Genomic DNA, 12856 nt, shown 5'->3' on the forward strand with positions numbered 1-12856 from the left:
TTCGCGACGCCGCTACTACGACGACAACCAACTTCACCTAGTCATCAAACGCGTTCCGTTTAATATTACCGTCTGCTTCTCGGGGACATTGATTGTGCCACTTACCGCCTTGTCGCCTGTCGCATCGACACTCGTTTTCTTCGCCATACTAGTCACCCTCGTTTCTCCTGCACCACGACCACAATCTTTACTGTAGCCTGCCTACGCAAATACTTCTACAACGCCCTCTTCACCACCATACATGCAATTCTGTTCTTTCAGCTCCTTCATCATCCCCGCGTCTTACGGTCAGCCCCGGGTAACGACACCCCAAGGCATCTGTAGGGACAGCAGCGTCTTGCTGTCTCCTGTTTGCGACGCGGCTCAAGCAAACACGTCTCCTGCGCAATTCACCCTCGCAAACCCCCTTCTTCGGTTATAATACCCCCCCTGAGCCTCACCAACCTCTCGAAATTTCCTGCAGCACACAGCTCATCTTGAATCGCGAATCTTGGCAACAATGGCTCGCTTCAATGCGGCGCCATCCAAATCGGGCAATGGACGGAGACACACAGGAATGCGGCACTCGGTTACGACTCTAGCCTTATTGTCCGCCATGCCCTTAATTTCGACAGCCCAAACAAGTGGGCAATGCGTCCCTCTCAAAGGTTCCAAGTTTTGCCCAGCCTTTGACGGCGCCTCTGTGTCTACGGCCAGCTTTTTGCTCGACTCGTAGTATGTCTATCTGTCTCTACCGCAGGCGCGCCTCCCGCTGACATACCCATAGCCCATTTCTACAATACGTATCTGATGTCGATTCTTTTGACAAGCAATTTGACAGCTTCATCAAGACGGATTACGTTCGATCCCGGTACGTCACGCACACCTGATGCACTAGTCTGGATACAAGTTCTGACCTTTGCAGATTCGAGGGCCGATTTGGCTGCGGTGGTGTAGACCTTCGCAACTCAAGCAACATGTACGCCCGCTGGACTACAACCGTAATATGTAGCTCCATGGTGCAAATGTCTGTCCAGCCTTGCGGCCTGTCCACCAGTGTCTCCAAGCCAGTGTGCGCCGATTCCTGCGCCGAGTTTGCGCAGAGCGAGGGCCAAATTACCTCCAACAGCAATCTCTGCAGCAATCCTAGACACGACGTTGCTGACCTGATTCGAGCCGACTATACCGTTTGCGGCTTGCCCGTCAAGGCTCTCGCCGGCGACTGTATCCCAGCCTCTCGGAACGAGGCCGAAAACTGCGGTTTCGGAGGCAGTACTCTTGGACTCTGTGGATACTGCGGCGCTGGAGGCACCAACTCTACCGATACATGCTGCTACAATTCGAAAGCCGAATCACGCTGCGAGGGCGTCAAGCTCCCCCTCATCACTGCCTCCGTACCCCTATCCACCTTGACTGCGACCTCCACGAGCCCTGGCTCGACTTCAACTTCTCCTAGCGACCAAAACGGCAACGGTGCAACACAAGGCAGCAATGGCCTCAGCGGAGGAGCTATTGCGGGCATTGTCATTGGATCTCTTGCTGGTGTTGCTTTGTTGGCGGTGCTCTTGTTCTTCTGCGTGCGTCTGGTCCGACGACGCAGAGCTAACAGCAGTCAAGCGGGTAGCATATTCAACCAACCTTCCCCTGCTAGAAAGATGACACCTGCTATGGCCCAGCAGAGCCAAGGAGCACCTCAAGGATACGAAGTCCTTCCCGGCGGTCGTATTGCGCGCATGTCGGCCTTGGAAGGTCACTCCGGCGGCTCTCCGTCCCAGCACAACAAGAGCCTCTCCACAACTGGACGCGGGAACCGGCCGGATAGCAGAAAGGCCACTGACCAATCTTCGTCAGACGAGTATGTCGACAGCCCCGAATTCGAACACCGCGACGCCGGATTGCGACCACCACCCATGACTGCTAGAAGACATGGATCGCTCTCCAGCGGCTCTGCCCTGGGCAGCGACGGCCAGACGTCACCCCGTAGCGCGGGGTACTCGTCACCGCAGGGCTTTGGCAGCCAGCAGTCCGAGCAACTGCCATTTTTCAAGGATTACTACTCACAGGACGACATTCATCCGGGCGACAAGGTTGCTGTCTTATGGGCATACTCTCCCCGTGCCGGCGACGAGTTTACTCTGGAGAGGGGTGACATGATTAAGGTTGTGGGCATCTGGGACGATGGCTGGGCTACTGGTCACATGCAGGAGCAGCGCGCAGAGGACTGGGAGGCCGCACGCGCCGCACAAAGAGACAGCGGCGTCTCGAACTCTTCCATACGCGACGAGAGCCAAAGCCCACCTGAGCCAGCAGCCAGCGAGTTGAAAGCCTTCCCTCTGGTCTGCGTCTGCTTGCCACAACATTGGCGCAAGACGATTGACGGAGACGGGTCGACAGATGCAGGCTCCCTTGCATCTCCTGCCGGTCAGGTAAGGTAACCTACGGCGACATCACGCTGGCTATTTTTACTCCAGTCTTGCATACGAAAGCGCATTGTTGGGCACATTTTTGCAAAAAAAATAGCGACACCATCGCATTCTTCGTCTTGCTCCTTGTTCTTGTTTTTCCACGACTTTTCCCGTTTCGGGCCAAATTTCTCTGTTCCACGGAGTCTTTTCTCTCTTCTCAGCCGATTTGCCAACAGACGCCCGCAGCTCATGCACGAACACTTGAGCCAGGGCTCCTTGGCGTCTACACGGATGAGACACGACGTGCAAACTTTCTATTACTACTCGGGGGGTGTTTTATTTTTTCCTTGCCGGCTTCGCTTCATTCGTTGCTTATACCCATTGCTTGGCGCTCGCAGTTGGTTTTCTGATTTTCTTTCATAATTGCCTTTGTCATGCACTCTCTCGTTCCCGGACCTGTGCCCTAATTTTACGGCACGACGGACCCCCTCGCCGATACATGGCAACATAGAGCGTACACATAATGTCTACAGGTGGGACTTGATGACATCTGAAAAGATGCGGGATAATATTTATTCTTTTCTTTTGGTTTCTCACTCCATGTAAATAGAGACACAAAGAGGCTGCACGCCTTTTGCTTCCTCTTGTGTGTCGAGTTGGAAAGTGGCATTTCATCTTTATGCACATAGCACAGGGTGCGGGTTTGACCCCCCACGAATATTCTTTGACCTTTTTCTTTAGATAGCTTAGATACCAAAAGTAAATATTTGTACATGGCATTCAATCTGGCTCTTTCCGTGAACTCGCCTACCCAGTACTGGTAGAGTTTAGCCTGTCCAACGAAGCTGCATGGCTGATTTGCCCATTACGAGCAAGAATAGCCCTACAGTGTACTGCGATGTGACGAAGTTGCTTGCTTTGGTAGTGTTTTTAATGCTCCTATGATGGCGTCCCCTCCTAGTTCATTTACAAACGTCCTTGGCAAAGATTAGTATTAATAGCTGTAGTTGATAATTTAGTGATACACTGTCGCTGCTCCCTAGGTCTGCCTCACTAATCCAGTTGACATTGACTACCTATCTGGTCGACATTGATAATCATGGATGCTGTAAATGTCCATTTCGAGACGGTCAATATGCAAGTAGCAAATTCAGGATATGATTACAGTGCCGGCAAGTCTTTTTTAAAATTCCATTTCCCTGTAGCATTCACTGCAACAAGTTCTGTTGTCGGTGGAGTGGATTTGCCCCTCACATCTCTCTCTCTCTCTCGTTGGGGGCTTTTTGGTGTGGGGTTGGTTTCTTTTGCCGTAGCTTGGGGGGGCATTCACGGTGTGAAGAAGCTTTTCCATCTCCCAACATTGTTCAACCGCAAAATAGCCCGAACGCCTATCCCCTTGCATATCTCGACTCCTAGACCCTACCGGACACACACACAAACACACCAAAAAAAAAAGACACTCAAGAGACTGGGAATCTACGGAAACACATGGCGAACATGGCGGATGAAAGTGTCGTGGATCTCAAAGCTGCCTCGGAGGCGGCTGTGGCCAAGTTTCAGCTTGAGCGGGTGCTCAACCAAGGTATGTTTTCATCGGCTTGCCCAAAGCATTTTGGAGAAGATGGAGAAGAAGAAGAATGAGAAGAAGAAGACAGGACCTCAATGCAGGGTCAATGCAGGCTTCTGAGATTCAATGTTTTCTACGGAAAAAAGAAAGGAAAGAAAGAAAATTCACAAAAAAATTAGAATGATGATTGGAATCAGAGAAGGAACCTAACGCATCTCAGACCAAGCCGGTCGTCGTACCTCCATGGTCGGCACGATTGACGGCCAGCCCGCGCTGCTCGTCCTCGAGCGCGCGCCGTTCCCGACGGCCGAGGGCTACCTCGGACGGCTGCCGGGCTCGCTCGCGCGGCTGCAGAACCTGGGCGCCAACGACGTCTACAGCTGGCACATGGCGCGGACGGGGTCGGATGGACACGGGGACGTGGACGTGGACGCGGGGGCGGCGGCGGGGGCGGCAGGGGCGGCAGGGGACTCTTTTTACCCGGACCTCAAGATCAACCTCATCTACCCGTGCACGGAGACGCACGTGAAAAAGTACAGCAGGCAGGGGGTGCGGTTCGTGACGGAGACGCCGGCGCTGTACCGGGACAGGATCCGGCCGTACATGCAGAGCAAGCGCGAGAACGGGCGGCTCAACTGGGTCTTCAACATCATCGAGGGCCGCACGGAGACCGAGGACGTCATCTACAGGACGCCGCTCGGGGAGGCGGGCGACGAGGGGTTCCTGCTGCTGCCGGACCTCAACTGGGACCGGTCCACGCTCGACGCGCTGCACCTGCTGGCGCTGGTCGAGCGGCGGGACCTGTGGTCGCTGCGGGACCTCAAGAGGAAGCACATCCCGTGGCTGCGGCGCATGAGGGACAGTTTGACGGACGCGACGGTGGCGACGTATCCTTCTATTGAGCCGGACCAGCTGAAACTATATGTGCACTACCAGCCTACGTACTATCATTTCCACATCCACATCGTGCACGTCGCGCTCGAAGCCGGCGCGACGCAGGCCACGGGCAAGGCCGTGGGACTGGACAGTATTATCGAGACGCTCCAGGTCATGGCAGGTGGCGACGGCGGTGACGACGAAGCGGGTATGGACGCCCTGACCATGACATACACGCTGGGCGAGGCGAGCGAGCTGTGGACCCAAGTGTACGAGCCGCTCAAGACTGCCAGGCAAGCTTCTCAACAGCCAGGACAAGGTCGTTGACCGAGGAGCCGTGAGGGCAGTACTCCCACTCGCCGTTGTTGCGGACGCAGTAGACCTCATTGTCGAGGCGGATGGTGCAGCTTATGGTGGCGTTGACCTGGCGGGTTGGAGTATTCCGTGTTAGAATGGAGAAATGGTGAAGGTGAAAAAAAAAAGACGAGAAAAACAAATAAGGAAAGACGTACGTCGGATGAATGCTGAACGCTGCTGCGCAAGAGGTCAAGGCCGTGTGCGCCGTCGTCGCGGGTGGCGCACTCGTTGAGCTTCTTAATGTCGATGGCGTGCTCAAGAGCGCAGTCCTCGATAAGGGTGCGGTCGGGGATATGGGAAAAGTCCTTGGTCAGGCACATGACGAATCCGAGGCTGATTTTGGGGTCAGGGTACAGCTCGCGCGCGCAGAGCTCGATGATGTTGCCCAGGCACTCGGAAGGGCCGTGCTTGCAACGCACGCCGTCGTCACCGTCGAGACTGAGCGATGGTTAGATGATGCATTCATTGTCCATCAGAAAGCGAAAAGGGGCGGATTAGGACTAGACGCATACTAGCCAATATATGATAGTTTAAAGTCGACCTTGTCGTGTACCTGCTGCATGGCAGGAAGGAGAAGCTGTCGCAGAGCATCCTGGTCGCAGAGAAAGAAAACAAGTTAGAAGACGGCCACGGGAGCGCAATTCTGGAAGAGGCGACTTTGACGCACTCTCGTATCAGGGCATTTGCTGATGATGTGAGCCTCCAGAGGCACCTTGCGGCGACCGCCCACCGCCTTGGCGGCGGACGAGGTAGCCTCTCGAGACAGCTGGTCGAGGCGGCCGCGGACGTCGACGTTGTAGCCGGACAGGAGGCTGTAGCCGACGAGGACGAGGACGAGGACGGGCAGCCAGAGGCGGGTGCGTCGTCGGCGGACGGCGGGGGTGGTCATGTCGGCGGCGGCAGAGGGCCGATGGCGGTGGTGCAGCGGTAGGCGTCGCTTCTCGTCCATGGCGAGAGGAGGATTATGGGGAAGCCAAAGGTAGTCAATGTGTGGTGGATTCTGCGCTTCTGTTTTGCGTGTGTCCGGGGCGGGAATGGGGTTGAGATGGCAAGGCCGGTCGTTGAACCGTTTCAGATGGGGGAGAAGGGCTTTGTCCGAGTCGTGGCAGTGATGAGTGGCGTCATTAAAGCTGATGCGCTCCGAGACACGAAGGAGCAGCAGCAGCAGCAGCAGCAGCAGGGCGCCTACGGGCAAGTACCGCACTAACCAGACTGGGTATCTCAGTTAAGTACTCAGTCTACTTAGTTGACCTGCTACTTATGTGTACCCATACTCATGAAATGAATAGAATACAATGTGAAAATAAAAGCAGCAGCCCGTCTTTACCTGTTAGCTGATTATCCCTCTTGGGTATTGTGACATTGTTTTAGGTAATGTTGTGGCCGTGTACAATAAAAGCCTTGACGGCTTGGTGTTGGGGACGAGCATTTGCTCTCAGGTACTACTTAAGGCAGGTAGGTACCTACTGGTACCAAGGTCATCCATCTATGAGTTGACACTGTCACAATACCAGTACCCACGTCTCATACACGGCCGGACAACCGGAGACTACCTAATAAGTACAGAAAGTCATTTGATAAGATGGCAACTCACAAGGTAGAAATTCGCATTAGTTACTGGTATCATGCATACGAATATAGTGGCTCGTATGAACCTAGTCCTCCGACGTGTACTTAAGGTGTTACTTTATGCTGGCATGCTGGGTACCAAAAACACGTAATCTGCTAGTACCTACTTAGAGTACGAGGTGTAGCAGGTGACTTGCCGGCAGGGTTCCTGGCGTGAGTTTGCCAGGGTCTCCCCAGAGCACAGCAATATGTAGGTAGGGTACGGAGTACGGAGTACTGATAACGTGGCAGAGCAGAGCGAGCACAGCACTAACCTGGTTGACAAAAAAGGATCTCCATTTCGGCGTCAGGTGTGCTACAATGGCGCTATCCTACCTACGGAGTAAGGGAAAACGACGGACATCTGACGACTGTAGTGGAGTCACTTGCCGGCTCTTCAATTTAGGTAACTCTGAGCAAATCATCACACAAATCGTTACACGTTGGTGAAATCCCTGTGCCTATTGACCAAGAACCAGTCGAGGTGCCATCTACGTATCTACTTAGCAATCTAAATAGTTAGGTATCTTATAGGTGCTGGTGGGTTCTTGTGCTGCCTCGGTACTGGAAATCTGCATGCCTGGAAACCCCCACCGAGCACCAGCACCTCTCCCCAGACCAGAACACAACCTCGTCCTCGCGCTGTACCAGCCGTGTGGGGGGCACCGGCCGGCGAGACATCCACTGCCAGCCCGTTTGCCATGCACCACCCATCACCACCACTACTACCACCACCACCATCATGCTAATTAATCAATCACTGGCGCACGCTGTTATCGATATTAAACTAGCTCCTCTTCAACAAATCACAAGCTCGCCGGCTCATACCAATTATACCATTAAGCCATTCGACACTCGACGCATCCTGCACATGTACGTGATGGTTGCATCGCTGCCGTGCCCCTCGTCTCGTTCCAAAAGAACCTTTCGCCGCCAGCCATCTGATCTGCCTCGTCCCTCGCCCGGCTGAGCTGGAACAAGGCTTCGTCCTTCGGTTATTATCACCCGAGAGCTGGCCCAGCCAAGAAGCACCAACGCCAACCGCGCCTCGCCTCCAAATCATCCTCCACCACCACCACCCATCCCACAACGCCCATCTCGTTCCTCCAAGAAACGTTGCACTCGCAGAGGGGGGTGGTGGTGCGAGGCCACGATGCTCATGCCACAATAGGCATCTGCCTTGCTCTCACGCCGGCGCAGCTCTTTTCCATGCGCCCATCACCTTCTCTATCCAGGGCCCGGTCCGGCCTGCACTCCACTTGGCCTCGTCTTTGCTGCTTTCTTGCGGGGGATCTTTGTCCAAGAGTCGTCGAATGTCATGACTACTAGTACTACCAGAGACGCCTCTTCGACGCCCCCTCGGCCTCAGTAATCATCGTATAAGAGAAACAGTTCCTGCACGGTGGATCAACATTTTTTTCCCGCGCCAGGCTCGCTACGCCTTCTTCCCTCCCTTCGACAACTCTCTTTAACAGGGTGTTGGGCGGCGTCTGTACTTTATTATGGGGACCAGGTCCATCCATCGTCGCACTTTATTTACCCCGTCCTGGCCCATCCATGACCGCTCTGTTTCTGCATTCGACTCTTGCTATATCGACGCTTGCCATATCGACTCTTGCAACTATAATCTCCGACCCTGCTCGCCTGACGCTGTTGCTGTCGCAAAGCCTTGCGGCCAAGACGACAACTGCTCGCCGACCTGTCGTCTTTGCGAACATGAACATTGACCCCACGTCACCATACGCAACCTTGCACAGTTACTTGACTCACGCGTAAAAAAAGCCCACCATGGCCACCACGCAAGACCAGCTCTTGCGAGATTTCCTCGAGCCTATCAACATTGATATGGAAACCTGTCATGCACTGACCACCAGCTTCTTCGACTGTTTCAAGGCGCTGGCCGCCAACCCCACTGATCAGTTCCTACCCACGCCAATATCTGATGCCATCCTGCGCCCGATTGCCGACACTGGCTGCGGAACGTGAGTCGCCCGAAACCTGCCCAGTTTCTTAACTAACATGCAGCAGAAATCTTGCCATTGACATGTAAGAAAATGACGCCAGACCGGCTGTCACACTGTTACTAATATGAAATAGCGGCGGAACGAATCTCCGAGTTGGCTTCATTGAGCTTCTCGGAAAGCATCAAGGCGGGGTGAAGACGAACGGTACCAGCGGCACCAGTGGCATTAATGGCACCAATGGAACCAATGGCACTAATGGCATTTATGGCACCAATGGAACTAACGGAGCTGCTCATATCAATGGCACCTTACATGCGCCTCCTGCCCGAATCCAGCGTCTTTTTGAAAAGTCATGGCCGATTGACCACCAACTTAAAGACAACAATGCAGAAGCTCTCTTTCGTTGGATTGGCAAGCATATTGCCGAAGTCGTCAGCGATGCCTCCGAGGAGCTTGCCCTATCCAAAAGCGAGCCGCTACCTCTGGGCGTGACCTTTAGCTTTCCGTCTCTGCAGCATTCCCTTGCCGAAGCGACGGTCACGTCCATGGGCAAGGGCTTCACCATTGCCCCCGATACTGATCTCGGAGCCAGCCTTGAAAAAGGATACGCAGAGTCAAAGCCTGATCACCTACCCGAGATCAAAGTCACGGCCATCTCCAATGACTCTGTTTCCACTCTTGTCTCATTCATTTACAACTTTGGCGGGACCGAACACCAGCGCGCCAGCATGGGCTTAATTCTGGGAACCGGCTCCAACGCAACGGTGCCACTCAGACTGAGCCTCCTGCACCAGAGCAAATGGCCGAGAAACATCAATGTCCTGGATGGCGAGAGCTTCAGCAATGTTAAAATTGCTGTCAACACGGAGTGGAGTATCAACGGTACGGCGCCACCGATGCGGAAACTCGGTCTCATCACGCCTTGGGACGATCAACTTTCCGCGCAAACCGAGATACCTGGTTTCCAACCTCTCGAGTATATGTCATCGGGAAGGTATCTTGGTGAGCTCGGACGAATTATGCTGGTGGATTACATGGTCAACACGTTGTCCATCCCACGAGACACGCTGCCCTCAACCTTGCTGGAACGTCATGGACTTTCGACGACATTTCTCAGCCATTTCAAGCCTCTCGAGCATGGAAAGCTTCTTGCTAGCCTACGCACGGAATTCCCGGAATCGACAGCCCAGAGCGGCTTTCTCTGGACGGAGCATCTGGCCGAGGCACTATACAAGATTGCCAAGGCAATCGAGGTTCGCGCTGCTGGAATCATTGCAGCGGGTACCCTGGCCCTCTTGACGCTCTCAGAAGAACTGCCTGCCACCCCGACAGAGGCGGCGGCAACGACAAAGGAGCTGGGTGTTGGATACACGGGCGGCTGTATTATGCACTTTCAAGATTATCTGGAGGATTGCCAATGTTTTATTGATGGCCTCATGGAGAAACGATTCGGCCAGACTGGCGCTTGCCGAGTAGTGTTGAGTCCCTGCCACGATGGCGGCATCACGGGTGCCGGCATCCTTGTGTCTGCGGCGTCGGTTAGCACAAAGACGGAAGCGACGTAATTCTAGCGAGAAGCTGTCTCAGCATATCGGACCATGGCAGGAAAGCTACAGACGTTTCACACTTTGCACATAGGATAGACAGTACATACGCACTGCATCTGATTATCATACCGCTCTGCAATGAGTTTGCAACGAGTGTCCGAAATCAGGAATGTAATGTCTCTGAATCAGTATGCGTGCCTCGTATTGTTTGAACACTGGGAGCACGTGCCCTTGGGTAGACTTGACGGCCGCAGTCCTCGGCACTTGGATAGGCTCCATAAAGTGTACCAGGTTGATGGCTCCTGGTTCGAGTAAACACACAAAGCCGCGCTTATTGATTTTGAGGCTCTCAGTGGATGAGATGCAGCGTCTGCCACCCAGGCACGCACGAGTGGTTGACAACTGAGGATGAAAAGCGGCCGTGATCGGGGAGTGTCGGCGACTTCCTTGGGTTACCTTCAACGTTGGCAGGCACATTGAATCTTTTCTAGTGACAAGACTAGATAGCGCATCGACCATATAATTTGAAAACTAGATATCAAGTGGATAGGGCATTTCAGACGGGGCGTGAGGTCGAGGTGGGATCGCGCCGTCGACGCCCAAGTCTCAGGCATTAGCACCATGTGATGCCTACCACTTGCAACAGCCCACAGCTTCTGAGCACGGCGGGCCAGGGTCACCCGCACTTGCAGCCGGCCCGAAAACAATAGTTGCATTCAATCTAGATGTCAGCCGGCGAAAGAAGGCGACTTCTCACAGAAACTTGCGGTAACAGTCGGTCTCATTGGCCAACATGATCCGCAAAACTTGAACATTTACGATGGTAGGAGCCTCTATTCACCTTGCTGCTTATGGTATACTTGAGACACAGACCCGAAAGGAGGGCAAGCTTGCCAATTAGGACCATTACGGGGGTGGTTGGGGGATGCTTGACGTCCGAATAGCCCTTGAGACCAGGGATGCTCTGTGGCCGACACTGATCATGGCCACTCTCGAGGGTTTCAAAAGTGTTATTTAACCGACAGCTATCCCCATTCCATTTCTAGTATGCTGTTCTGTATTAGCCGCTCTTGCAGACTGTCGCTCAAAATGATGGTCTCACAGGCCTTGGTCGTTTACACCCTGACTCTTGCAGCAATTTGTTCGGCAGGCAGCAGAAAGGCGGCTTCCCAAATCACCGAAGCAAGTACTACCTGGAAGCCCCTGGGATGCTACACCGACAATGTGTCGGGACGCGCTCTACCATACTCTCCAGTGACGCCTGGCGGCAATTCTGCCATGACCAATGAAGGCTGCCAGAACGCTTGCCAGTCGGCAGGCTATGTGATTGCCGGTACCGAGTACGCTGGCGAGTGCTGTATGTTGCAAATAAACTTGAGAAAGATGGATGTGCTGACTGTTAAGAGGGTGCGGCAATGCTGTCGGCGGCGGAAACGGCCTTGCGCCGGACGGCGATACCCGGTGCAACATGACGTGTAAAGGCAGCTCTGCTGAGACTTGCGGAGGCCCCGATCGGTTGACAGTATACCAGCTGTCGTCGAGCCCACCCAGTGCTGGAATAGCGAAGCGTGGTCTCGCTTACAATAACAACAACCCTAGCAAGAACTCGGTGTATGCAAACATGTTCAAGGGCTATAGCAAGATCTCCTGGGCCTACGACTGGGGCTATCCTTCCTGGGGCTTGGATGAAGTTTTTGAGTTGTACGTCTCGCCCCGATGAGAGATGACCCTCCCTATCACTGCTGCAAATAGACTAACGATTGTATCCCAGTGTGCCCATGCTATGGGGCAAGCCCAGCGGCGCAGCTCCAGACTGGACGGCCGCCGTGCAGAGGCCCGGCACGGAGCACATTCTCGGCTTCAACGAGCCGGACCTGACGTACCCGGCGTCCTCCAACATGCTCCCGGCCGACGCCGCCGCCGGCTACCAGGCGTACATGCAACCGTTCCGGGACCGGGTGCGGGTCGGCACGCCCAGCGTGTTGTGGAATAATGACGCCGGCCCGTCCTCGGGCGGCCGCTACGGCTCGCGCGCCTGGACGCGCTACTTTCTCGGCAACTGCTCGTCCTGCCACCTGGACTTTGCCGCCATACACTACTACCAGGACTGCGAGCCAGCTGCGGCGGCCGGGTCCAGCGGCGCGGCCTGGTTCCGCAGCAACGTGACGGACGCGCACGACGCGCTGGGCCTGCCGGTGTGGGTGACGGAGTTTCAGTGCTACGGCACCGAGGACCAGCAGGCGGCGTTCCTGCGCGAGGTCCTGCCGTGGCTGGACGCGCAGGCCTACGTGGCGCGGTATGCCTATTTCGGGGCGTTTCCGGGCTTTCTTGTCAGCCACGATGGGACCGGGCTGTCGCCACTGGGCATGGTGTACGCGACGACGTAGATGGCCGTGTGACAGAAGGGGGTAGACGAGTGGCCCTTGGGGGGCCTCTGCTTTCGTCATGTTTGCCTGCCGTCTTTCATATTGTTGTTGTCAAACTGTACTCCGCAAAACTACTTGTTTCCTTGTTCCTTGATCGGATATCCGATACGGGGCAACTAATACAACA

At 54.6% G+C, this 12856-nt stretch overlaps 6 protein-coding genes across 6 annotated transcripts; 4 read left to right on the forward strand and 2 right to left on the reverse strand.

Moving 5' to 3' along the window:
- Positions 1–595: 595 nt before the first annotated feature.
- Positions 596–2414, forward strand: V2A60_007470 (uncharacterized protein; the record flags this gene model as incomplete). Its single annotated transcript, XM_083258754.1, has 3 exons — positions 596–714; positions 767–850; positions 905–2414. The coding sequence occupies 3 exons, from the start codon at positions 596–598 to the stop codon at positions 2412–2414; spliced, it is 1713 nt and encodes a 570-aa protein (XP_083114880.1).
- Positions 2415–3881: 1467 nt separating this feature from the next.
- V2A60_007471 (HIT-like domain-containing protein) lies at positions 3882–5154 on the forward strand (the record flags this gene model as incomplete). The annotated part of the gene is made up of 2 exons (XM_083258755.1): positions 3882–3966; positions 4172–5154. The coding sequence occupies 2 exons, from the start codon at positions 3882–3884 to the stop codon at positions 5152–5154; spliced, it is 1068 nt and encodes a 355-aa protein (XP_083114881.1).
- Positions 5155–5210: 56 nt separating this feature from the next.
- V2A60_007472 (uncharacterized protein) lies at positions 5211–5775 on the reverse strand (the record flags this gene model as incomplete). Its single annotated transcript, XM_083258756.1, has 3 exons — positions 5211–5234; positions 5340–5622; positions 5738–5775. The coding sequence occupies 3 exons, from the start codon at positions 5773–5775 to the stop codon at positions 5211–5213; spliced, it is 345 nt and encodes a 114-aa protein (XP_083114882.1).
- Positions 5776–5800: 25 nt separating this feature from the next.
- V2A60_007473 (uncharacterized protein) lies at positions 5801–6133 on the reverse strand (the record flags this gene model as incomplete). The annotated part of the gene is made up of 1 exon (XM_083258757.1): positions 5801–6133. The coding sequence occupies one exon, from the start codon at positions 6131–6133 to the stop codon at positions 5801–5803; it is 333 nt and encodes a 110-aa protein (XP_083114883.1).
- A 2447-nt stretch (positions 6134–8580) lies between these two features.
- Positions 8581–10321, forward strand: V2A60_007474 (hexokinase family protein; the record flags this gene model as incomplete). The annotated part of the gene is made up of 3 exons (XM_083258758.1): positions 8581–8774; positions 8821–8838; positions 8890–10321. The coding sequence occupies 3 exons, from the start codon at positions 8581–8583 to the stop codon at positions 10319–10321; spliced, it is 1644 nt and encodes a 547-aa protein (XP_083114884.1).
- Positions 10322–11392: 1071 nt separating this feature from the next.
- V2A60_007475 (uncharacterized protein) lies at positions 11393–12690 on the forward strand (the record flags this gene model as incomplete). Its single annotated transcript, XM_083258759.1, has 3 exons — positions 11393–11660; positions 11710–12004; positions 12075–12690. The coding sequence occupies 3 exons, from the start codon at positions 11393–11395 to the stop codon at positions 12688–12690; spliced, it is 1179 nt and encodes a 392-aa protein (XP_083114885.1).
- Between the last annotated feature and the right edge of the window lie 166 nt (positions 12691–12856).

The sequence above is a fragment of the Cordyceps javanica genome, chromosome 5 (genome assembly GCF_051103115.1).
Source record: "Cordyceps javanica chromosome 5, complete sequence".
Lineage (NCBI taxonomy): Eukaryota > Fungi > Ascomycota > Sordariomycetes > Hypocreales > Cordycipitaceae > Cordyceps > Cordyceps javanica.